Raw genomic sequence first — 24660 nt, forward strand, 5'->3', positions numbered from 1 at the left:
ATAAAAGGGGGGATCCAAATATTATTACTGATAAATGTATTATTTATCGAGACCAAGAAAAATGTCACAAAACAGTGTATTATCTTTTAATCAGGGCAGATACTACAGAAACAAGGAACAATGTCACCTTTGTCAGAATGTAACTTTCATTATGTCCTAACATAAGCGCCTGTTGTTTTTCAATAATTTGTGAGATTTGTAACTTCTGAGAGGAAGTTTGACTATTATTATTGTTGTTCAGTGGTGGGTTGCTACCGGTTTAACACGGACCGGGCGGACCGGTAGTAGCGGCAGGAGGCTCAGCCCACCCGGTCGGATGCTTCTGCGCATGTGCAGAAGTGTTGCGCGCATGCACACCCACCCACCCACAAGCAAACCAGTGTTCGGAGATTACAGTTGGTCCAGAACACAGCCGCGCGAGCTGTCGTGGGTGCACCTAGGTACACCCACATTACACCAATTCTCCACGAGCTGCACTGGCTCCCTATTGGTCTCCAGTCACAATTCAAGGTATTGGTTATTACCTTTAAAGCCCTACATGGCTCAGGGCCAGGGTATCTTCGAGACCGCCTTCTACCGCATAACTTCCAACAACTGGTAAGATCCCACAGAGTTGGCCTCCTCCGGGTCCCATCAGCTAAACAATGCCAGCTGGCGGGCCCGCGGGGGAGGGCCTTCTCTGTGGCTGCCCCAGCTCTCTGAAACCAGTTACCTCCTGAGGTCTGGACCATCCCCACCCTATTGGCCTTCCGAAAAGCAGTGAAGACCTGGCTTTTCCGGCAGGCCTGGGGCTGTTGATCTCGCTCCTGCAATCCGGCGAGATCTGGCCATGAATGGTGTGAATGAGTTTTAATGTTTTTAATTTTTAAATGTTTTTTATAATGATTTTAAATGCATTGTGAGCTGCTCTGAGTCTTCGGAGAGGGGTGGCATACAAATTGAATTACAAAAAAAAAAAAAAACCCACAGGTTTTGAAACCCGCCCCTGCTGTTGTTGTTTTAAAAAAAACTATTTCGTTAATAGCACAGACATTTGCTGTGGATGTGATGTGCTTTTGATGAAATAACAACTAGATGAACTTCCTTGCCTAGCAAGGGACCTGCGATTCAAAAACTCCAGCATCAGTCAGTAATTGCAAGTGGCTGAGCAGATCTTGGAGAGCAGACAAAATCAGAAAGGTTAAAAAGAACTGTTTAATAAAATATGTTTCTTTTGCAATGGCACAAATTTAAAAATTAGAGCCTGCCCTTTACAAAGAAGTCAGCATATTAAAAAGCAGAGACATCACCTTGGTCCGTATAGTCAAAAGGTCTGTATAATCAAAAGTATGGTTTTCCCAGTAGTAATGTATCACTATGAGAGTTGGACCATAAGGAAGGCTGAGTGCTGAAGAACTGATGCTTCCAAATTCTGGTATTGGAGAAGACTTTTGAGAATCCCTTGGACTGCAAGGAGATCAAATCAGTCAACCCTAAAGAAATCCTTAAAGGAAATCCTGACTGTTCTTTGGAAGGACAGATACTGAAGCCGAAGCTTAACTACTTTGGCTACCTAATGTGCAGGGAGGTTGTTGGGAAAGATTGAAAGCAAAAAGAAAAGGGGACGGCAGAGGATCAGATGGTTAGATAGTGTCATCAACATAACGAACATGAATTTGGCAAATTCAGGGCCACAGTGGAGGACGGGGAGGGGATTGGCTGGCGTGCTATGGTCCATGGGGCCATGGAGGGACGGCATGACTTAGCGACTGAACTTTTACACTCTAGGCATGAATTGCAGGAACTGTGCCAGAAGGATTGAAAAATAAAAAAAACTATTCTAAGCATCCTTTGTTTCTTCATCTTAATGCCAAGCATCTTCCTTGCTTAAAAATTGTGTGTGTGATGTGAAAATTGATTTATTTTTGAATAATTTTTGTTTAGTTAGTTTTGGAAAAAGGAAATAAAAAAAGAAAACTTCTGTTAAAACATTTGAGGAAAGCAGATTTGTCTCTTTATGAACTATTGCAACTACAAACTTTTGGGCAGGTATCTATGGAGATTCTCAGTCATCCAGGTCAAGGTTGTCCCAAAGGTGCTTTTTTCAAGAGGCACACTGGACTTTCTGGTTTTTCTTTGAAGACGTTTTGCTTCTCATTCAAGAAGCTTCTTCAGCTCTGCAGGTAGATGCAGAAAAATACACCTGCCGGGGTGTGTTGTGCAACAAGTTACAGCAAAAGCAGAATTATTGGCTATGCATGGAAGCTCTTGTATTCTTATGCGATTCGTCTGATGTTCACCTAGCATTTCTTTGTAATATTGTCATTTGTATTTCTTAATTTGATTTATGTTGGTGGCTGCTACTGTTATGATCTACTGCTACTTTTGGAAATGCTTATATAAATGGAGGCAAAAGCTGACATACAATAGAAATAAGGCAAAGACTTATCTCAGTTCAGCTGAACTTCTGGAGATGGCCTCGACACAATCAATGTCTTTTCTTGAAAGTTATCCCGCCCGCCCCCCCCCCCCAATTCCTAGTCTATTTTATGGCTCCTTCCATTGAGAAACGTTACTCAAATTCCGAGTCTAAGAAAAATCCTTCCTTCAACTCATTTACACCGAAGAAATGCGACGCATGCTCACTCGCGCCTCCAGAGCCTTAGAAGAGGCACCCACCTAGCCCCTCCGCGCTTGGGGACAGGAGGCGGGGCGTCGACGGCGGGGAGGAACACGAGCAGGGGGCGTGGCTGGCTCAGGGAGCCCCGCCCACCCAGACCCGGGGAAACTCGATTCAAGCAGGGAAGAATGGTTGAAGAGAAGCGCGAGCTGTGTGGCGAGGGGGCGGCGGCGGCGGCGGGAGCGCCCGAGGATGGATCCGCCTGAGGTGTGGGACCCTTATAGCCGGCCGGCCCGCCGAACCCAGTGGCTGGTGAGCGCCTTGGCGTACCACTACGGGCTGGACCGGGGGGTAGAGAACGAGATCATCGTGCTGGCCACGGGCTTGGATCAGTACCTGCAGGAGATCTTCCACCACTTGGACTGCGAAGGCGAAGGCAAGATCCCCGGCGACGATTTCCAGACCCTCTGCCTGGTGCTGGGGCTGCAAGACGACGGCGACGGCGAGGCGGCCGCCGACCCGGAGGAATGCGCTGGCCTCTGCGAGAACCTCTCGCCCGAGCTGACTTTCCGACAGTTCCATGCCAAGCTGTGCGGCTACTTCAGCACTAAGGCCGGCTGCAAGCTGCCGGACCAGGGCGTCCCGGGGGTGAACAGGCTACCTCTGGGCAAGGAGAGCGAGCACATCGAGACCCAGATTCGCCTCCGCAGCCCGCTCCGCCGCCGGCGGGAGCAAGCTGCGGCGGGACGCAGGGCGGCGGGCAGGGGTTGCCCGCGGAGCAGCGGCGCTCGGTCGTGCTCTTCCTCGCCGCCCGGCTCGTGCTCCCGGGAATGCTACGAAGAGATCGTGGCGCTGGAGCAAGCGGAAGATCGCATCGTCAAGCTGGAAGACGAAAACGCCAGCCTGCGCGAATTGGTGGAGGACATGAGGGCGGCTTTGCAGAGCAGCGATGCCCGGTGCTTGGCGCTCCAGGTGAGCGGGCGGGGAAGTCCTGCTGCGCTGTGGAGCCCGAGGGGATGGGAAAGAGTGCGCCTTTGGAGCTGTTGAGCCTCCCTTGCCCGGATCCCGGTTACGCTGCCTGGGTGGGCGTGAAAGGCCCTAAGATGAGCCCCAAGCACGCCCGAGTGTTCTTAATTAAACGCTTTTCAGAGAGATGGCAGCGGGGTGTGATAAATCCTGAGTGACATAGATGCTCACCCAAAAGGTGCCACCCAGTCTGTTCAGGGAAAGGGCACCCAAAGACAGGAGGAAGGGAAAGTGAACAGCAGAAGGTCCTAAATGCCTTCCTGAGGCCTACCTGTCCTTAGGGGATAGTGGGGTAGCTGTCTGAGGCGGCACATTTGGGATGTGGTGAACTTACAGCAAACTAGTAGTTACTTTTTTAGTTAGCAACTCATCTGCAGCCAGGGATGGGAAAGATGCTGAAGCCAATTGAAATGTTCAGAAGGGAGGGAAACCCACACTGGCATTTCTATTTCCTTTCAGGACAACTTAAAAGAGAATGGGGTAATGTTGGGAGGCTCCAGACGCTCCCAACCAACACTCCCTTGCCAAACAAGTGGAGAAATGCACTGTGGGATGATCTATTCTGTATATAAAGCATGCGCTTTGACTTAGGTGGGTTTTCCTGAACTGCCAAAGCCAACCCTTATTATTATTACATACTAGGGAGTGAGTTTTATTGCCATGGTGGGCTATTATAAGTGAAGGGGAAAGAGTAAATTGTGACAAAGAAGCAGCCCTGGTTTTTTTTCTGACAAGTCCTATGGAGAATGCAGCTCCTCTATTGAGCTTTATAGGAAGGTCCTGTTTAGTATGTTTTGAGTAATGTGTGTATCCTATTTGACTAAGAAAATAGCAGTAATAAGTTCAAGAGTCCCTATTTCTTTCCATCCTTGAGTGTTAGCAACCATTTTTGTAACGGGAATCATTCTAAAAAGTTTGTGACTTTTCAATTTCCATTCAAACCTGGTTCTGTTTATATTGTGTTAAATTGAAAAGATTCTTCAACAAAGTCTGAACAGTGACTGAAGTCACTGACAGTTATTGGCTTTGGGGCTGATGCACAAATACTTTGCTTAGCTTTTGTCTTCTCTGAAATCTTGTTAGTCAGTGGTAAAAGGACAACATGGCACATAAACACTGTGGTCCCATATATGGTATAAATGAACATTGTGTTGTGTTGACAGCACTCTACTAGAAATTCAGAGAAGCATGTTTCAGATGAAACAGTTCATTTGGGTCTACCTGCAAAAATCTGTCTAGAATAATCTCAAGTGCCTCTTGTTGTGTTTGCAAGTTTTGCAAACAAAGTAATGAACTTGTCCAGTCAATGATAAGCACTTTTGAAGTTTTATTCTGAAGCACTCTTACATGGATTTTCTGATTTTCTGATTTTCTGATATATTTATGAATAAGTATAGTTTTGGTTCCATTGGAAAATTCATTGACTTCAATGGGCAATTCCTATCTATGACTGGATTGAAGGAAAACCCAAATAAAGTATGGAGGGCAAAGATGAAGAAGAAACATGTATTTTTCTATTGAAACAAGATACACTACATAAATTCAATAATATTAATATTTGTATTCATTTTCATTCCTGCACACCTTTTCAATAACAAAGAGATTGACACTTTTAATATAAAAAAGGTTGGGTTCCCATAGCATAGCTCATGGTGATAAATAATTTCATGGTTTTAATAAAACTTCAATCTAATGCAGAATTAAACACAGTGGGTTTAACAATTCAATGCCATTTACGTGCCCATTAATATTTAATTGCCAGTAAGGTCAGTAGTCTTTGCTCACCAACAGGTGGGTACATAAGCAGAAATCTGTTTGAAGCAGCTATCAAATGCACAGATTTATTTCACAAAAGTCTACTGAATTCAGTAAACTAGTTTGAAGCATTTTTATATGCTTATATTTTACCTTTTTGAATAAATATGTGACTTAGTAAATAAATAAAAACATCTTTTCCAATAAACCACTTTATCTACTTCTAATTTTTAATTGTTTTTTACATTCATCTGGAGATGGATATATTCCTACCAAGAGCCAAAAACATATGATATTTGCAAACATATTTTTCCCAATGTTTCTGATGGATCTTTAATGTACCTCTATTAGGGAAATTCCATCTTGTCTCTTATCTTTTCCTGTGGCTCTCCTATTCATTAGGATTGTAGCAGGATGACTCCTTTACTTCATGCCCCCCCATCTCTTCTTCATTAGACTATTCCTAGAATGTCTCATGGACCATCCAAGAGTACCCAAATAATACGCCCATCATGTTTTTGTTATAGGATCCCCCAGTCAGGTAGAACAGGAAATTAGTTTTTATTACATCCTGTCAATTTTGTAATACTGGCCAGCACGCAGGGAACTAACTTTAAATGAGCAATTGAATAAAAAAAAAAATCCATGAGTTTTAACATTTCAATAAATAAATGTTAGGAGAACAGCTGTATATACATAGCCAACCCATCAACAACCCAAATGTTAGCTAATAAATAATTTTCATTTTGGCTTGTTTTTGTGATGCAATACATTACTTTTCTTGTGTAACACTTTATTTTAGTATGCTGTTGCAGGGTGAATCTAGATTTAGCAACAGTTTTGATACATAAATAAATGAATACATCCAACTATAGTATATGCTTTGGCTGAATGATATACTCTATTCTGAAGTCACAATTTCATCTCATTTGTTTGCCTTATTGGTAACTGTTGATAGCTCTTGGTAACCAGAGCAAATTTCTGCTCTTTTTCATCCATCACCACTGATGACCCGCTATCCTAAGAGCCAAGTTTCTTTTTTCAGCTTCCTTCCTATCAAGGAGAATTTTAACCATGTACTCTTCCTCTCTGAATGTATTGCAGTGAATGCAATAGTGTGGAAGGGAATGGGATTATATCTGTTTTTCTTGCTTTACTCTACTATTTGTGGGAACACCTGCATGTATTTCACATAAGTAGGCATCGGCGACCTCTGCATGATTCTTATGCCTGCACAGGTCATATACATATTTTTTTATTACATTATAAGTTGCCCAGAAAAGGGATGCGATGGCTCAGTGGCTAAGACGCTGAGCTTGTCGATCGAAAGGTCGGCAGTTCAGCGGTTCGAATCCCTAGTGTCGCATAATGGGGTGAGTTTCCATTACTTGTCCCAGCTTCTGCTAACCTAGCAATTCAAAAGCACGTAAAAAATGCAAGTAGAAAAATAGGGACCACCTTTGGTGGGAAGGTAACAGCGTTCCATGCACCTTTGGCATTTAGCCATGCCGGCCACATGACCATGGAGACATCTTCAGACAGCGTTGGCTCTTCGGCTTTGAAATAAAGCTGAGCACCACCCCCTAGAGTCAGGAATGACTAGCACATATGTGTGAGGGGAATCTTTACCTTTACCTAAGTTGCCCAGAGTTGCTGTATTAGTGAGATGGGCAGTATAGAAATCTAATAAATAAACAATATAGGTTACTCACATTCACTCATAGTATAGGTGAAAAAACAAAACTTAGTGCATGCGTGCAGAACACAGGTATATATGTTCCCTTTCACAAATTAAACTGTGTACTTGTGGGAACAAGGACAGTGAGAGCAATCCTTTTCCTCCTCTGCCCCAAACCATAATACAGTAAGGAGTCCTTTGTCCTCCCTGCCCTAAAAGAGCCATTGACTCTTTTGACTCATTGACATTCACTCTTGGATACCCATCTGCTATCTTCATTTGCTTCCAGTTCTGGACAGTTTTAGAGAGCTTTTGGGATGTGTTGAAGTAGCTCTGTATACCCTTTATGAAATAAAACGCTGAATTTGAGTTATAGTGATGTTGGATTGAGTACTGTGCTTTTCGTGGTTTATTATGCCTTCATCATCCCTTACTGAAAGCACAATAAGACACAAGTTTTTGAAATATATTACTTTAATGAAGACAATATTGGTATAAGCAAGGTTTTGTTTGCATACCATGCACTCTTAGCTATGTGTTCTACTTGTTGATACTTTAATAACTTCTAGATCAGTCTTCTCTGGTTTGGTGATCTTCAGATGCATTAGATTTCAGCTCCCATAATTCACAGCCAGCAAGATGGTATACTTCAAGTACAGCACCAAATTAGGCAGGATTAGAATAAAAAGTACTTAATGTTTCACAATGTCTTATTTCACCAAGAGATTAAGAGTTACAAGATGACAGTTTCTCTTGATAAACTTTCATACTTATTATTGGCATATATTTTATAATGCAATTTTATGCATCTTGACTCAAAACCGAATGCACCTTTCTGTGAGGTAACTGAGTTCATGATTACAGTTTTAATACATGTTGGTGTCTCTCAGCCTTGTTTGTTTAATCTGGAACATGTTCCTAAATTTTCATTGGGAAGCGCAGTTGTGTAATCTAGGTAACCAAAATTGCAATAAACTCCATTTAAGAATATTCACAGAAGAATTCCTGTGTGAAACTTTGTAAACAAGAGTCATTTTGAGTGCTTGTGTGTTTGTTTTAAATTTAGCCATTTGATTATGATCATTCTTCAGCTATTGATACATTTATTGAAGGCAAATGTATTAATTGCATTGAGAAGAAATCTGTTTGTTTGAACAGCTCCTAATTAATATTTTCTATTTTGCTCCTGATGATTGTAGGTGGGATTGTGGAAGAGCCATGCACAGCATAAGAAAAATGGGACTTGCTTTATAGGCAGCCGGAGACAACAGGTTAACAATAGATTTCAGACTTCCAAGTGCCTTCAGAGCGTTCTAAAAGAAGTTGAATTAATCCGAACTTCTAGAGATGGACAAATTGAAGAAGCAATTAAGTTTAACCAAGAACTGGAAAAAGAACTAAGGAATTCTCATGAAGCCCTGATAGCCTTGGAAGATTGCAACCACAGCTTAAAAAGAGAGCAGGCAGAAATGAGGAAGAAAGTTGAAGAAGCAAGATGTGTTATTGTTAACAGCCTTGGAAAAGTAAAGGAGCTAGAAACTAAAGCCCATAAAGTGTCCCAACTGCAGCTCTATATCCAGCAGCTAGAATCTCAGCTACAGTATTATAGGTAAGGCTGAAAGTTTAAAAGTAAATAAATGTAACACACTGAGTGCAAATGTGGTTTTGGAACCTTTGCTGAAATGTGGGTAGAGAATTAGCTGCTACAGTACGTAGTTATTTTCTTAGTAGGGTCTCAATGCAAAGCATTACTTATCTTCTTTCTAGTTAATGCAGCAGCAAACATGATTTCCTAGTAACAGTGGAGACCACCAAAGGAAATCCCAAAAAGCCATTGACAAAAAACAGCAGATGTCAACAATCTAATTTAGCAGGCATTATTAATGGTATTGTGGCTGTGGATGTTTAGAAAGGGTAACTTGTAATCTAATGGGAGAGGCCTCTGGGTAAAAAAAAAAACACAGCTGGTAAGCATTAAGGGCATTGGTTATCCACAATGCAATTTGATTATTCTGAGCTTCAAATTAATATTCAACACTGCACTTTGAGATTCCTCTTGCTTTGATACAGCATAAATTTTCTTAAAACCATTCAAAATGTATTTCAAGTAATATTGTATGTCAGGTACTTTGTCCAAGATACAGTGGTTGTTATGCTATTTAAGGTTTACAAGCAAATGCCTTGTAAAAACATTCACTTGAGTTGTGGTGGCGCAGTGGTTAGAGTGCAGTACTGCAGGCTACTTCTGCTGATCACCGGCTGCCAGCAGTTTGGCAAATCGAATCTTACCAGGCTGAAGGTTGACTCAGCCTTCCATCCTTCCAAGGTGGGTAAATGAGGACCCAAATTGTTGGGGCCAATATGCTGACTCTGTAAACCGCTTAGAGAGGGCTGCACTATGAAGTAATATATAAGTCTAAATGCTATTGCTATTCATAGCCTTGTCCACTTTGCTGTCTGCTACTTGCACAATAATAATTATTGGGGCTTCATATATGTTCAACTTTATGACATAAATTAATCATCTGATTTGATATGTAGATTTGAGTAATGATTTCTCCATCCATAGTCAAAACAAACCCCCCCTCAAAATTGATACTGAGAAATAGGGTCACAATACTACCTTGATGGTTATATTATATTAGTCCAGCATTGCTTTCAACTTTGTCTGCTGCCCCTGGTAAAGAATTATAATGCAAAAGGCTGCAACAGGGGCCAGAAGAGGTCATACTGAAGAACACAATGATGTGATGTTGTAATGCAAGCCTTGCCTTTTCTCTAAATGCAGCACAACATGTCATGCCCATCAAAAGTGCAACACCACAATGCTGCTTTTGTCATTTTCACAAAAATAGCAAGATCCTGTGGACAGTGCTAACCAAAAGTTGCTTCCACACCTATAATTGAAAAGTAAAAGCATCTCTATAGCAGCATTTCTCAATGTTTTACAGCCTTAAGATGCTGGCTGGAGAATTCTGGGAATGAGGTCCACACATCTTAAAGTTGCCAAGTTTGAGAAAAGCTGCTCTATAGTATATAACACATGTTTGGTTAAAACATGTTATTAAAATTGGGCTGTAAAATAGATCAGTAGTTAGTATCTTTCCATTTATAGCAATTGCAACAGCAATTAGACTTATATACCGCTTTATAGTGCTTTACAGCTCTCTCTAAGCAGTTTACAGAGTCAGCATATTGGCCCCAACAATCTGGGTCCTCATTTTACCCACCTCGGAAGGATGGAAGGCTGAGTCAACATTCAGCCTGGTGAGATTCAAACTGCCAAACTGCAGTACTGCATTCTAACCACTGCGCTACCACAGTTCTTATGATCCGCAGCTCTTTATGATCTTATCTTTGTAATGAATAGATCTATTAATGTATTTTCGTTGTTTCCTTTGGGTGAAATCCATTACAATAGTCCTCATGGATTTCAAGGACATCACTATGTGAATATACAACCAATATGCTATGTTTGAAAGAGGTATTTCATTATTTATTCATTTTCTATCCATTTATGTGTTCTAGCTATGACTAGATGCTGGATGTTTAAAACTAAATTTGATGATGCATGTGTTTCTTTCATTATTGTTGGCATTGAATTCTAGCCTCTCAGTTTACCTTAAAGCAACAAGGCTAGAAGTCCATGCCAGTGGTGGGTTATTTATTTATTTATTTATTTATTTATTTATTTATTTAATTTGTCAACAAGTACAAGAAAACAAGTAACAAAATAGACATAGACATGGACACATGAAAAAAATTGGCGCAAAAAAAGGATATAAATAGGCAAAACATAGCCATAAACACATAAAATGAGTACATATAAATGGGAACAGTAGGACAGGGACGGTAGGCACGCTGGTGTGCTTATGCATGCCCCCTTAGGGATCTCTTAAGAAACATGAAAGGTCCATGATAGACAGTTTATGGTGAAAGGTATGGGGATTAGAGAGACTAACAACAGGATCAGGTAGAGTGTTCCAGACATTTACTACTCTATTACAGAAGTCATATTTCCTACAATTAAGATTAGAGTGAATTACATTGAGTTTAAATATATTGATAGCCCTTGTGTTATTATGGTTGAAATTAAAGTACTCATTTACAGGTAGAATGTTTTGGTAAATAATCTTATGAACTAAGCATAGGTCGAAACGTAGGTGACGTAGTTCGAGGCTATCTAGATCTAAAATTTCAAGCCTGGTGGTATCAGAAATTTTATTTCGAGCAGAAGATTTGAGTACTCTTCTAGTAAAATATCTCTGGATCCTCTCTAATGTATTGATGTATGAAATACAGTGCGGGTTCCAGGCAGGTGATCGGATTGGGCGAACTGGTAGCAGCGGCGGTGGGAGGCTCCACCCGGATGCTTCTGCACACACGAGCAATTATTTTATGATGAGCGAACCGATAGCGATGGGATTTGCAACCCACTACTGGTCCATGCCAGTAAAGTTTTTATCAAGAGTTAAAATATTAGAAACCAAAGCCAGGAGTATGATTAAGCAGTCAAATTGTTGGGTTTTTTAATGCTGAATCTAACAAGGAATTCACTTTCAGTTTTTTTCTAACCATGAGAACAATACTTACATTAAGTTGTAAAGAATATATTAGAATATATAACAATACTCTAAGCAATATTCTAAGCAATCACCAATATTGAAATTTCATTCAGTCCTATTCTACTGAAGCCTGAAGAATTATTGCTGTAATGTGCTATAATCTATGGCAGGTGTCGCTAACCCCTGGTCCATGGACCAGCACTGGGCCGCAGCAAGCCAGAAACCGGGCTGCACAAACAATCAAAGGCCCATCAGTGGGATGTAGGAAGCACATGAAACCACGCCCCCTCTGGTCCATGGAAAAACCTCTCTCCCCAGAACCGGTCCCTGGTGCCCAAAGGGTTGGAGGCCACTGCTGATCTATGGAAACTGATCAAAATATCATTGACATGTTATATGAATATTCTGTTTTATTTTTCCATTTTACTGCGATGCTCAAAAGTAACTATAAATACTTTTGGTAGCTTAAAATAGCCATTTCCTTTGTTAATCTATTAGTTCCTTTCCATTCATTTCATAGGGTTAAAGAATGAGTTACTTGCATTGTCAAGGTATTGTTGTCTGAAGTTGGAGAATAGTTTAAAAATAGTAAGTCAGGGTCATTTTTATTGCTATTGTAAGTGTGTGTTTTTTAAAAAAATATTTTGTGAAATACAGTTTTTTTAAAAAAACAAACAAACACTAAATGTTACTTTTTTCCTGCCATGCATTGATGCTTTTGTAATTGACGTGTTGGTTCTCCTAACTTACATCATTGATGGATTCCATTGCTGTTACTAGAACTTGATTCATATTACAATTTCAAGTGGGAATTAAGAACTGCCTTTACATCATGAGGAAGGGAGGATTTATAAGCAAATATATAGCACTCTTGCTATTTAGGAATCGGGTTTAGTCTTGGATTCTTGCCTACTAGTGTGCTTTTCCAAATTTTAATTGTGCATGAAGTTCGTCCTTTTGGGAAGGGAAGTAGGCTAATTTGATAAATAAATATGGAGCCAGGCTTGCCCAGGAAGAACTTTTCAGAATAACACCAAGGTGACAATTCACAGCTAGGAAGTAACATGTATAATATTTGTGATTAAAAGCAGTTCCTTGCAATGAGACATCACTGTTGTTTAGACAGTGGAAGACATTTGGATGGACTGAAGTGTAAAATGCAGAATATGGATCCAGTAGTTTATTCCTGTTTTAACTATAATATAAGTGCTTTTTAAGTAGAAAAGGGAGGTAAATTTGTTGATGTAAATCAGATGCAAAGTCTTTTAATTTAATAAAAGTAAGAAGTAGGGAGGGGAGATTTTTCCTTCATAAAATGTAGGACTGTGGAAGAAAGTTACAAGAAATAGAAAATGTTTCTCCCTCTATATCGTATTTCTTTGTTTATTTTATTTCTAATCTGTCCAGAAGCCAAAATTAGTCTAGAGAAAGTGGGGCCCACATATTTATTTACATTTTTTTCTCATTGTGGAAATATTCCTACAGCTCTGCTCTGAAGTAATTTCAACTTTCAATATTGGAGGATGAGGAGAGAGAAAACAGGATATACGAATAGCTTCACTTCCTATCTTTTGTGCCGCTTTAGTGAGATGCAATTTTGTTCAAGAGAAGCATTCAAGTTACCCTCACATTCTTTGTTCATGCATTTATATCTGATGCAAAGATTATAATTTCAGATATCACAAATGAAGCAGAGCAGGACATTCAAGTGGGTTTAAACTCATTTCCCAAAGTTCTAACTCTTAACAATAGTCCAACCTGAAGGGTTTTTTTGCTGTAGATCCATGTGTATGAGGTTCGCTTATAGCTGAAGATTTGTATACCTTTTTTTGTTCAGAGCGTTGTGAGGTAATCTTTTGTTCTTTAATTTGTCCATAGAGCTTAAATCTGCCTAAGCATCACAGGGATAAGATGAAAGGAAATCCAGGAATTGTTTCATCCATCTGCTAGGTCTACATAGGATGGAAGATTAGAGAATAAAGTTAAGAGAAGATATTCAGGTGATTTCAATCCATCTTTGGTATAATTAACTTTGAGCAGTTATTAATTTTTCTAAGGAATTACATTCCATAATGTTAGAATTCTGATTTTGTAATGAGGGATTCAGAACAAGTTGTTACATTTTTATTCTTGCTGTGGAGATTTTTCATTCGAAAATCCTTGTTCTCAAATTTTTTGCTACTCCTTCAGAAGTGGTGTCTTATAAACAGCTCTAATAGGATGAAATAATATCAATATGTGACCTATTAGGAAATTGGCTTGATTAGCTTAATTTCAGCCACAGAATTAAAAATTATTTCATGACATACTCATTTAGGATGCAAAACAAATGATTTAAAGAATGGGATTGTCCCTGAGGATCTCAACTTGGCCAGGTGTACCCTTAAAAGCTGGTTTCATATACCCTCGTAAAAACCTTCAAGGAAATGGGTGAGAATTCAGAACTATCAACATTAAAAACTGATTATCTCCAGTGGCTTGTAGGCTTCTTTCCTGTCATCCCAGATACACCTGATTATCCACCCCGGACTCATGCACCATAATGTACCAGTAGCATTCATTGACATCAATATGGCCCGGACCTAAGAAATGTACGTAACTGGTTTTTGTACTTGAATTATTGTCAGCTGTCCTCCAGCTTCTGTCCTGTTTACATCACATGTTCCTGGATTTTAAAGTATAAAAGAAGACCAACCCCAGAAGAAAGTAATATTATCACTTCCATAACACTGCAAAGAAAATTACATTCACCCAGATAAATGAATGCACTCTCATCTTCAGAAAGACCTTTTCTGAATTTCTTAACATGCAGTAATAATGGCAAAAGTACTTCCTAAGCAGCAGATTTCATACCAGTCAGAGCAATAAAAATCAACTCTCTAGAAGTTCCATATTCAATAATATCAGAAGCTTCAGAGGCTCATTATGACTAGATAAGTTGCTTCAAGAAATAGTATTTATTTACCACATGTGCATGCTGTTTACTGCTTATTGTAGAAGAGATGCATATTGAAGAATTAGGAATCAAATGTTTGTCAGCCACAGGTTTAAATCCTTGGACAACCTCTCCTGTGCTTTTAGTTAAGACACTTTTTCCTCCCACTGTTGAAAATCAGAAACATCTCTTCCAAGTTTACAAAATGCTTTTATGTGGTCTGAGAATCAATGGCTTCTGTCTTGGCAGCTTCAACCTTAACTTTTAAATAATGAGGCCCCAAGCCTATAAGATTTTCAGGTTAAAATCAGTAGTTTAAATTATGGCTGATGAACAGCTGGCAAACTGTACTTTAGACCAGATGGCAAGCTTGCTGCAGTATTCTGCACAAATTGCAATTTCTAGGCAATTTTCAAGAGTATGCTGTGGTAATTAAATAGGGAATGTAACAGGGTGTGGATAACTACAGCCAAATCCCACCAAATCAGAAGTGGTATACTAGTCATAATGTACCTATGCACTTCCAAAAATATACTCAGTCTATTATCAAATTTCAACCGTGTTCAAGGGTACCAAGTGGGTGGATTAGTTGTAAGTAGTGATAGAGCCAGAAGCTGGATAAAGGCATTATCACTATCAGCATCCCATTGGCTCTCTCCTTTTGCTCAATATCTATAAGGAATTACTAAAAGAGATCACAGTGATCTCAACTCCAGCTTCTGGTATAAGTCATTCATTAAAATAGTTTAAATGACATAACCAGTTATTTAAGCGAATGGACATTCTTAAAAAGAGCATAATGTAGACTGAGTATCGTGTTTTCAGCTTGCAGGGATTATTCACTATAATATGTTTAATGTAAGGACTGCTTGAAGTAAACAAAGTAAAAGCTTTTGCACAATGCCTTTCAGTTTTAAATTTATGAAAATTATGATTAGTGGCATGGTATCTTTTTGGAAGAAAGACTGCCAAACTTCGTGCTATACTCCTTTTTTATCCTTTGTTTCTTTTTTTCACAATGTATTGTAGGATGACATATTGCTTAACATTCAGTGAATTGGGGCAATTCCATGGAAACACAATATAGTATCACCCACAATTCTCAGTGTTCATTGAAGCAGACATACATTTGCACAGTCTGAGAGATTCCAGAAGCCTGTGTGGGAGCTGTTTGTCGTGCATATTGTAATTGTCACTTAGCAACGAACATTGTGATGCACAATTTATGTAGGCCGAGATACCAAGATCTGTGATCTGTGGAGTGGAAAGGGGGAGGGAGTAAAATCCCCCGCAACCCCAAAACCAAAGGTAGTCTATCACAGTATGGGTGGTAGATTTTTTACCCTAACAAAGAAACTACAAGAACTTTGTTAATGTTACATTTCAATAATAATAATAATAATAATAATAATAATAATAATAATAATAATAATAATAATAATAATACCACCATGTTATTGGTTGCATACCAGATGTATAATATCTTGGAAATGAAAGCTATTTTTTCTTATAAATTTATGGCGGGTTTTTTTGTTTAATTTAGTATTTAGGCAATTTAAAGCTGATTTTGAAATTCCATCCTACATTCTGACATGTAGTAAAGACCAGGCACATTTTTCAATTTCAGTGCATGACCTTTTCAGTGCAAGGTCTTTTTTCCCCCTTTGCATTTGAAGTATTTTATTCTCTCTCCAACATAAAAACTGGAACTAAAAGTATTGTGTATTTTGGATTTTAACATTCTTTACTAAGCAACATTTAGTAGCTCTATCTCATGTTGACCAGGTGGTAATAATACAGTTCTAAATGCTAAAAGATTTAGTCCTAAGAATATATTTCTGATAAATTCAGTGTAAAAAAAAAAAACCCTCCATATTAAAAAGTGTGAGGAGTAGAAATTAAACAGTAACACAAACACAATGCATTTTTCAACCTTGGGATATTTTCATGTGTCTGGCTTTGTGCTCTATGCAAGGAGCAAAAATACACTTCGCATGTCAACATCCTGCAAAGGAGAGGGCAACTGCAGCACTGTATTCCATGTGATCAATTTGGCATTCCTGTCAAGAATGGATGGGCTATCTCCTTGGTAATTAAATATACCAAGCATGAAATCTATTCAGTTCTCCAAAGTGATTGATCGTCAGCATTTGCTGCAGAGTGCTGCAAATACAAAGTGCTTAATAGAATATAATAAAGCTTGTATATCTCTTCTGACATTTATAGAATTCATTGGAGATTTTCAGTAATCATACATGAATATTGACATTCACTAAAATTTGATGAATGCATATTTAATGATCCAGTGCATCAGATGCTGAGAAAAACTAATTAGCTCCTGTTTCAATGTGCCACATATGTGAGTTTTCTGGATATCTCCGTTGGGGATAAAGTGCTGGCCTTTTTGCTGAATGCTGCAGAACAATTCCTAGGATCGTGTTTTATGATTGTGCTCTACAAAACTCTATACCGTTTTACATAGAATAACAATATTTCCACTAAGAGTTGTCTCTTCAAAACTGTCTTAGAAATGAAGTGTCACTAAGCACTACTTTGTAATTCCTTGAAAAGCTGTAAACCACATCTGCCATTCAGCCACAAACTGGCACAACTATTAATAATGAATAATGGAGATAGATACCCTTAGAATGATGGATGCCACTGGAAAAGCTTCCAAAGATACAGCTTCACTACATATGCATGCACATAGACAGAGATTAAGTGTCAGTGCCAAGTGTTTTATCTTGATAAAACCTGTTTTCATAATGCAATGTTTTGGGGACATTCTTGAAGTATACGTAATGCTGAGAATCTGGCATATAGGGATGGATATCTGCTTGGTTTTTATTCTCTGTACTCAACTTTATGCTGATGCCAAATGTCATTCTAATTGCTATAGTTCACCCAAAAACAATACAAGAAAGAGCAAATGAAGAATAGGCATGGCAAGACAACATTCTGCATGGCCAGTACATTAAAAAAAACAGCAGGCAAAGCAGATAACAACCAGATACAGCAATGGCTAAGAGCAGGAAATTTGAAGGAGAAGGAGACAGACTGCATAAGACTACATCTTAAGAACAAACACATACAAAATCAGAATTGAGAAGACAGCAAAAGACAGCAAGTACCACCTCTGCAAAGGAGCTGAAGAAACAATGGACAACTTAGTTAATTGCTACAAGAAGATTGCATAGACTAACTCCAAACAATGGTATGAAAAACTAGCAACAATGGTGCATTGACATATCTGCAAGAAATACCCTTTGACTGCTAGCAAGAACTGGTGAGATCACAAAATAGAAAAAGTAATAGAAAATGAAGAAATTAAAGTGCTCTGGGACTTTAGAATTCAAACAGACAAGCATCTGCCACATAACATCCCAGACTTAACAACAACAAAAAAGTCTGGATAGTGGACATGGCAGTACCAGAGGAGAACAGGAGAGGAGAGGAGGGGAGGGGAGAGGAGAGGAGAGGAGAGGAGAGGAGAGGAGAGGAGAGGAGAAGAGAAGAGAAGAGAAGAGAAGAGAAGAGAAGAGAAGAGAAGAGAAGAGAAGAGAAGAGAAGAGAAACACAGACCTGCATATAGAAATAGAACAACTGTGGTAAAAGAAAGCAATGATAGTACCAATAGTAATAGGTGCCTTGGGTGCAACTCCAAAACATTTGGAGCACTAATTGAACACCATTGGCATTGACAAAATCATCATCTATCAATTGTAAAAGGAAGCTTTACTCTGAACAGCTTATATCCTGTGATGATTCCTTTAACACCACCAAACAACATTTACCTATCTCCTGTCCTTGGGAAGGATTCTTTGTCTTTGGCCAATCTGGCAAAAGTACCTTTATTTTTACTTTCAGAAGGCTTCATGGCCTTGCCTGCTTAATCTTCTCTAACCTTTCTTAGCTAATTCTACATGGCTGTTGCTCATTCAGCTATCTCAAATGCTAACCCTGATTGACTAAGCCAATCTTGTATACCTTCTCTGAGTTTTTATGAATGTTATTTTTAACCCCTTCAAAGAGAGTCCCAGAGCCAGGGTTTGGTTTTGTGTGGTTTTGTTTTTTTAAGCTAAAAAGCTTTCAAACATTAACAGATTCCTTTTGTATATCCAATAAGTAAAGTTTGTTTGGGATTTTTTGTATGTCACTTCTACTACAGACCTTCAAGATCTTAAATTAGCTCTTTTGTATATTCAGTATCTAAATCAGTTTCCTAGTTTAATAGTTGTACATCTCCTTTAGTGAACAAATCATCCATCAGCTCCATTTGTGTGTCCATATCTTTCTCTATAACATTCTCAGTTCCATTTGTCTATCCATATTTTTCTCTATCCTTCTTGTTGCTGATCACATTTAAAATTATTTCAAAATTATTTCAAAATTGCAACTTGTTCTGTAACTCATTATGACAAGCTCTTAAATTCTTTAGGTTCTTAAGCTTTTAATTATTTTTTATTTTTTATCTTTGTTGAAGTTAAACTCACTTGTCCCAAAGGTGCTTTTTCAAGAGGCAACTGGACTTTCCAGTTTTTCTTTGAAGACGTTTCGCTTCTCATCCAAGAGGCTTCTTCAACTCTGACTGGATGGTGGGGAATGAAGCTGAAGAAGCTTCTTGGATGACAAGCAAAACATCTTCAAAGAAAAACCAGATAGTCCAGTTGCCTCTTGAAAAAGCACCTTTGGGACAACCATGACCTGGTAGACTGAGAATCTCTATAGACATTAAACTCAATTGATAAAGACTTTTCAAAGTTGTCATTCTAAAGGTCCCCAACACTTTTAGTTTTAAGGTGATTAATAGGCAATTTCCAAAAGTGATTAGAAAGTGAGCCTTGCAAACTCACAGTAAATGTCCTTTAAAAGGCTCCACTTTAGTTACAAGAAAGATAGCTAATTCCTTCATTTCCTGGTATTCAAACCCACAGAAGACCTCTGTCCTGTGATCTTCTGACATGGAGCAGCCATCTGAAGCATGTGTATGATCTCCATCCTCTTCTTAGCTGAACAACCAGACTACTCATTGGTTCTTTTTGCCACAATCATCTGCTTCACTTTCACAGAGGTGTCTTCACTTCACCGTGCCTCCCTCAGAAGTCAGTCTTTCTCTCTTTCCAACTCTTCCCTGAGTCAAGGAACAAAGACTGAAATAAAAGAAAATGAAGATTGAAACTGTCCTGCCTGTATCAGACAAAAAGATGATAGTGGGGCAGTATCTGGCGGATGTGCAGAACATTCCTATTTGTTTCTTTTATTCCATTTAGGGAAAGAATCTGGTTCATAAAAGGGTTTTTCAGGTGTCACTGAAAAAAAACAAGAGGTCTTGTAAACATCCTCCATCTTTGAAGTATAATTCCCGGTTTTATAGTAAAACTGTAGAAATACTATATAAAATCTGTGTGTGTGTGTGTGTGTGTGTGTGTGTGTGTGTGTGTGTGTGTGTGTGTGAGAGAGAGAGAGAGAGAGAGAGAGAGAGAGAGAGAGAGAGAGAGAGAGAGAGAGAGAGAGATTACTATGGATTTATGCAACATCAATAACTTTATAAAGTTTTTGGACTATACATAGTAATTAATTGGATGTGCTGTGGAGCTATTAGAAGCATGTATGTCATTTGATAATCATTACTAAGATGTAAATTCATTCATTCCAAATACATTAATGTGCTCCAAACTGTTTGCATAACTTTTAAATTTAAGTAGGGAGGTACTAATCCCATAAACCCATTTTTATTAATATTTGCTTTATTATTTTTTTCCCCTAAAATATAACTAAATGTAACTAAGAATCAGATTTATGAAGTGGAAACTTGTAAGTCCTGCCCTACATAATTCTGCCACTTAGCCTCCCTTACAGTTTAATATTAACAAGTACAGATATGACCTGTTCATCTCTGAGTGTAATTTTAATGGTTTTATGTTGAACTTTCCAGTATGTTTGTACAGTTAGCTAAGGGCATCCAAGCTGTGATTTTTCAAAATGATGAAAGATTAATAATTATAACAGGAAGAAAGAGCTAACAGGAGTGAAAAAGCAAACAAGTGATGTATCCTCTTACTCAAGAAAAGTAAAGCTTGTACCAAATCTTGCTTGAACATTTCCATACTTTTTCCCCCTCTGAATGCAGAATGGAAATATCTTTTCTAAAATATAATGGCTTTTTCAGAATGTCAGTTTTAATAGTGATCATTTTTCTTGCTTGAGATGCATTGTAATATTGAGACAATAATTGGGAGGAAGAAGAAATATATCATGCAATGGTATGTAACTCTTCCCTGAAGGTTAACCTATATGTTAAATGGATTATGCATATCAAAATATTATTAATTTTAGATCACTGGAGACCTGTAAAAGTTCAGTCCTGACTAAGAGTTTGTCTATCTTCAGGAAAAAAAACCATTTTTCCTCCTAGTGACTTGATTTGCAAGTACTTCTCCCCCTCACAGGTTGACTGACACCAAATTTTTCTTCTTTAAAACTTTCTCAGGGGAAAAGAGGAAATGGCAAACCAAATGTGTATAGAATATGGCTGTTGCTATGCTTCTGGTAAAATTCTGATGGACAAGAATTAGAATTTTTTGTATCGCTTATATCATTTTTTGTCATTTGTATTTGTAATTTTTTGTATCATTTAGTACCTGCTTGGACTTTTGCAATCCACCAATGATAGTGCTATCTCTTCCTTCCATGCTAGGAGATCATGATGAATACACAGGCCTCTGAATCTGCTTTTAATTCATGCTTGGCTGGGGAATTCTGGAGTTAAGTCCACACCTCTTAGAATTGCTAGGGTTGACAAACACTTAGCTACGATGAAGTCCTATTTAATGGTGCTTATTTTTGATGTGTATACGATCTCTTTGTCATATAAATGATAATAATAATAACTTTATTGTCATTGTACGTGTATACACAGTATACCCATACAACGAAATTCACTTAACACCCAAAGACCAGGTCCAACACACATAACAATCCCCAAACACACTCACATCCACCACAATTCCCCACCCCTAAACCACCCAAACATCCACAAGTAATGCTGTCCAAGAGCTCACTGATGGTGGCCCTTTAGTTCATTGTTGAATGCAATTATAGCTCTGGGATAAAAACTATTCAGAAAACGTGTGGTCCGAGTTTTAATTGTTCTGTATCTTCTGCCAGAAGGCAACAGTCCAAAAAGATTGTAAGCAGGATGGGAAGAATCTCTGAGAATGTTATGCAACTTTCTTAAACAGCAAGATTCGAAGGTGTCATCCAGGGCTGGTAGCTGGAGCCCGATGATATTCTGGGCAATTTAATGATTCTCTGTAGAGCTTTTTTGTCCGCTGCAGAGCTGCTCCCATACCATGCAAAATGCCGTATGTCAGGACACTCTCAATGGTGCTGCGATAGTAGGACAGAAGTAGATGCTGAGATAGATTTATCTTCCTGAGCATTCTCAGGAAGTACAGCCTCTTCTGTGCCTTCTTCACAAGCATGATAACATTCATAGTCCATGAGAGGTCCTCCGAGATATAAGAGGCATATAGATGAGTAAATAAGAATGGGAAGACCTTTTTTCAGTGTTTTTAACTGTGGTGTGCTGGAGCCAACTCATACAAGCTCGTGAGAGTTGAGAACCTATTCTACATTACTTCTAAAATACATAATTTTTCGTTCTATCAAAACTACTATAAATCCAAAGCTTCATACATTTGTATGATCAGTTCATTGGTCTCCCATATATCAAGCTACTTTAATCATACATGAACCTTCTTTCTTAAATTTATCTCAGTCTATATTTGGGACTAACTGCAGACATCCTTTTCATTGTACACTGACACACCACAACATTTATATTAGATAGATCAAAGTAAATAGTAAAGGTCAAATATTACCATTTATTGCGTACATCTTTTTTTTAGTGATATTGCAGTCTTTCGAAATTCAGGACAAGCATATGGTAAAAATAAATAAAATGGGGCAAGTTCTTCCATTCCTTAATTAAATTTCTGGCCACCTAGGATGCCTCAAGAACAAAAGGTTGCAAAGACTGTTCATATAATTAAAAGTTAATTTAACTTCACCCTGAGGGAGTGGATAGATTATATGACTTTTAAAACTGGAATGTCAAAAGAGACTGTAGTCCCATGACTGTTGTAAAAATTTCAGCAGGGTATATAGTCTCTTTTCATGTGGTCAAGTTGTGGCTATTTGCTTTGCTCCTTATCTTTGGTTTCTGATGCCATGGAATGATGCTCAATTGACATCAACCCATGTAGATTTATTGCATAATGCAAACTTGCACATTCCCAGCAGTTTGCCACATGTACTATACAATCTTTACCTGGAAAAAATATGGTGGTTTTGGTGTGAACTATCTAACATGCATAGGAAACCAGTGTAGCTAAACAATTTAAAGTGATCCCTCCTTAAGATGTGTTTAAGTTATGAGTTACAGAATTGAAACTGAACACATACTGTAAATAGGGGTGAATAGCCTCCCCCCTCCAAGTCATAAAGATTTCATGTGTCTGCAAAGGGTCTGCAAAGATCATCACTGTAGACAACCATGCTGCACAGTCAGAAATCAGTTCTTTTGTAGTATCTCAATGGAAATTGAGATATTTCTTTTATTATTATTTATTTGTTAAATGTATTTGCTATAAATTTGTTAATGTAGATGGATTTAAATAAGAATTGAACAAATTCATGGAAGTCATGTTTATTAACAACAACCATGTTTCCCCAAAAATAAGGCCCTGTCTTATATTTTTTTGAATCCTGAAATAAGCGCTTGGTCTTATTGCCATGAGCTCAAAAGCCCAATTGGGCTTATTATCAGGGGATGTCTTATTTTGGGGGATGTCTTAAAAAATCAGTGTTAGCTCCAGGTTAGGGATGACATCTTTTTAATTAACTGTAGACCAATGGTGGGGAAAAACACCTAGCTCAGTCTTTATCTTCTGTTTAATAGCCTCCTAAAAGAATTTAGTTGGCCACTATGAAAACAAAATCTTGGTCTAGGATGAATCTTGCCTGTTCTGACTAGGCTAGTCTTACATTCTTAGCTTTTTGTAAATGGAGGCTTTGTGCTGTATGTAAACAGGATCTTTGATTACGTGGAACAATATATGATTATCTATCATTATAAATTCAATTTCTTCATCTTGGCAATCACACAAAGTCCTGAGGATAGTAATTTGAAATACAATTATAGCCAGGTTGTGTTATCTGAAAAATAACCTAATCCATTATGCATATGCTGAATAAAATGATAAATGGTACTGATTGTTAATAGTTGGTATGAGAAGGAATAAATAGTTGTTCCAAGTGAAATGAGCACAGTATAATCGTAAGTCTTTAGTATTCAGCAACACAAAGAGACAACCTATCCTCAGATAGAGAAAAAGAGATTTCGATCTCCCTAGCCTAAGATATAAGATAATAATAGTCTGGGTTATTGTTATGATAGTGTAAACAGAGGAAGAGGTCTGTCTCCTCAGTTAATAACTATAGATAACTGCGTCAGTGTTATCCTGCGTCAGTGTGCCTTGACTCAATTGAAGCTGTAAGTAAGGCTCAACATTGTTTGGTCACCATGCTGTCAGCAGTCATTATTTTTTAAATTCTCGCCCACCACTGTTAAACTTTTCTAAGGATATAAATTTCTTTGCAGAGCTATATTATCCTGCAAAGAACTGTATTAATGGCAAATCTTCATGAACTTGTGAAATTGCTAACATAGATGAACCTTTAAAATTTTACACAGATAAATCTGATAATGACCAAATGGTTGAATGGTATGTTGTCCCCCCCACTCCCAGAGATTTATTTTAGCATTATCAAATATTTATTTCATACTACCTCTTCAAATACTAGATAATCATACAAGATTATTCCGCACCATTTCTCCATTAGACTTAATTTATTCTAATGTTTAATTGGGCATTTTTCTTCATCAAAATATTCTACTGTTTAGCATTGTATCTTACCTACTCATTGAAAGAAAACTGCTTCATTTTTACAAGGCATCTTTACAAACCATTTATATAAGATGGACACGAATTTCATTTTGGGTTGGGTGGATTGTTTAGTTATTATCACATTATAAACT

General features: G+C 38.3%; 1 protein-coding gene across 1 annotated transcript in view; it reads left to right on the forward strand.

Annotated features, from left to right (window-relative positions):
- The first annotated feature begins 2851 nt into the window (after positions 1 to 2851).
- Positions 2852 to 24660, forward strand: part of EFCC1 (EF-hand and coiled-coil domain containing 1) — a 66187-nt gene continuing 44378 nt past the window's right edge. The window contains exons 1-2 of the mRNA XM_070933661.1: positions 2852 to 3571; positions 8258 to 8667. Of these exons, the coding sequence (XP_070789762.1) occupies positions 2852 to 3571; positions 8258 to 8667 (1130 nt within the window). The remainder of the gene's footprint in view (positions 3572 to 8257; positions 8668 to 24660) is intronic.

This window comes from Pituophis catenifer, unplaced genomic scaffold (assembly GCF_029215685.1).
Source record: "Pituophis catenifer annectens isolate HBS135680 unplaced genomic scaffold, rPitCat1.0.hap2 SCAF_2, whole genome shotgun sequence".
In the NCBI taxonomy this organism is placed as follows: domain Eukaryota; kingdom Metazoa; phylum Chordata; class Lepidosauria; order Squamata; family Colubridae; genus Pituophis; species Pituophis catenifer.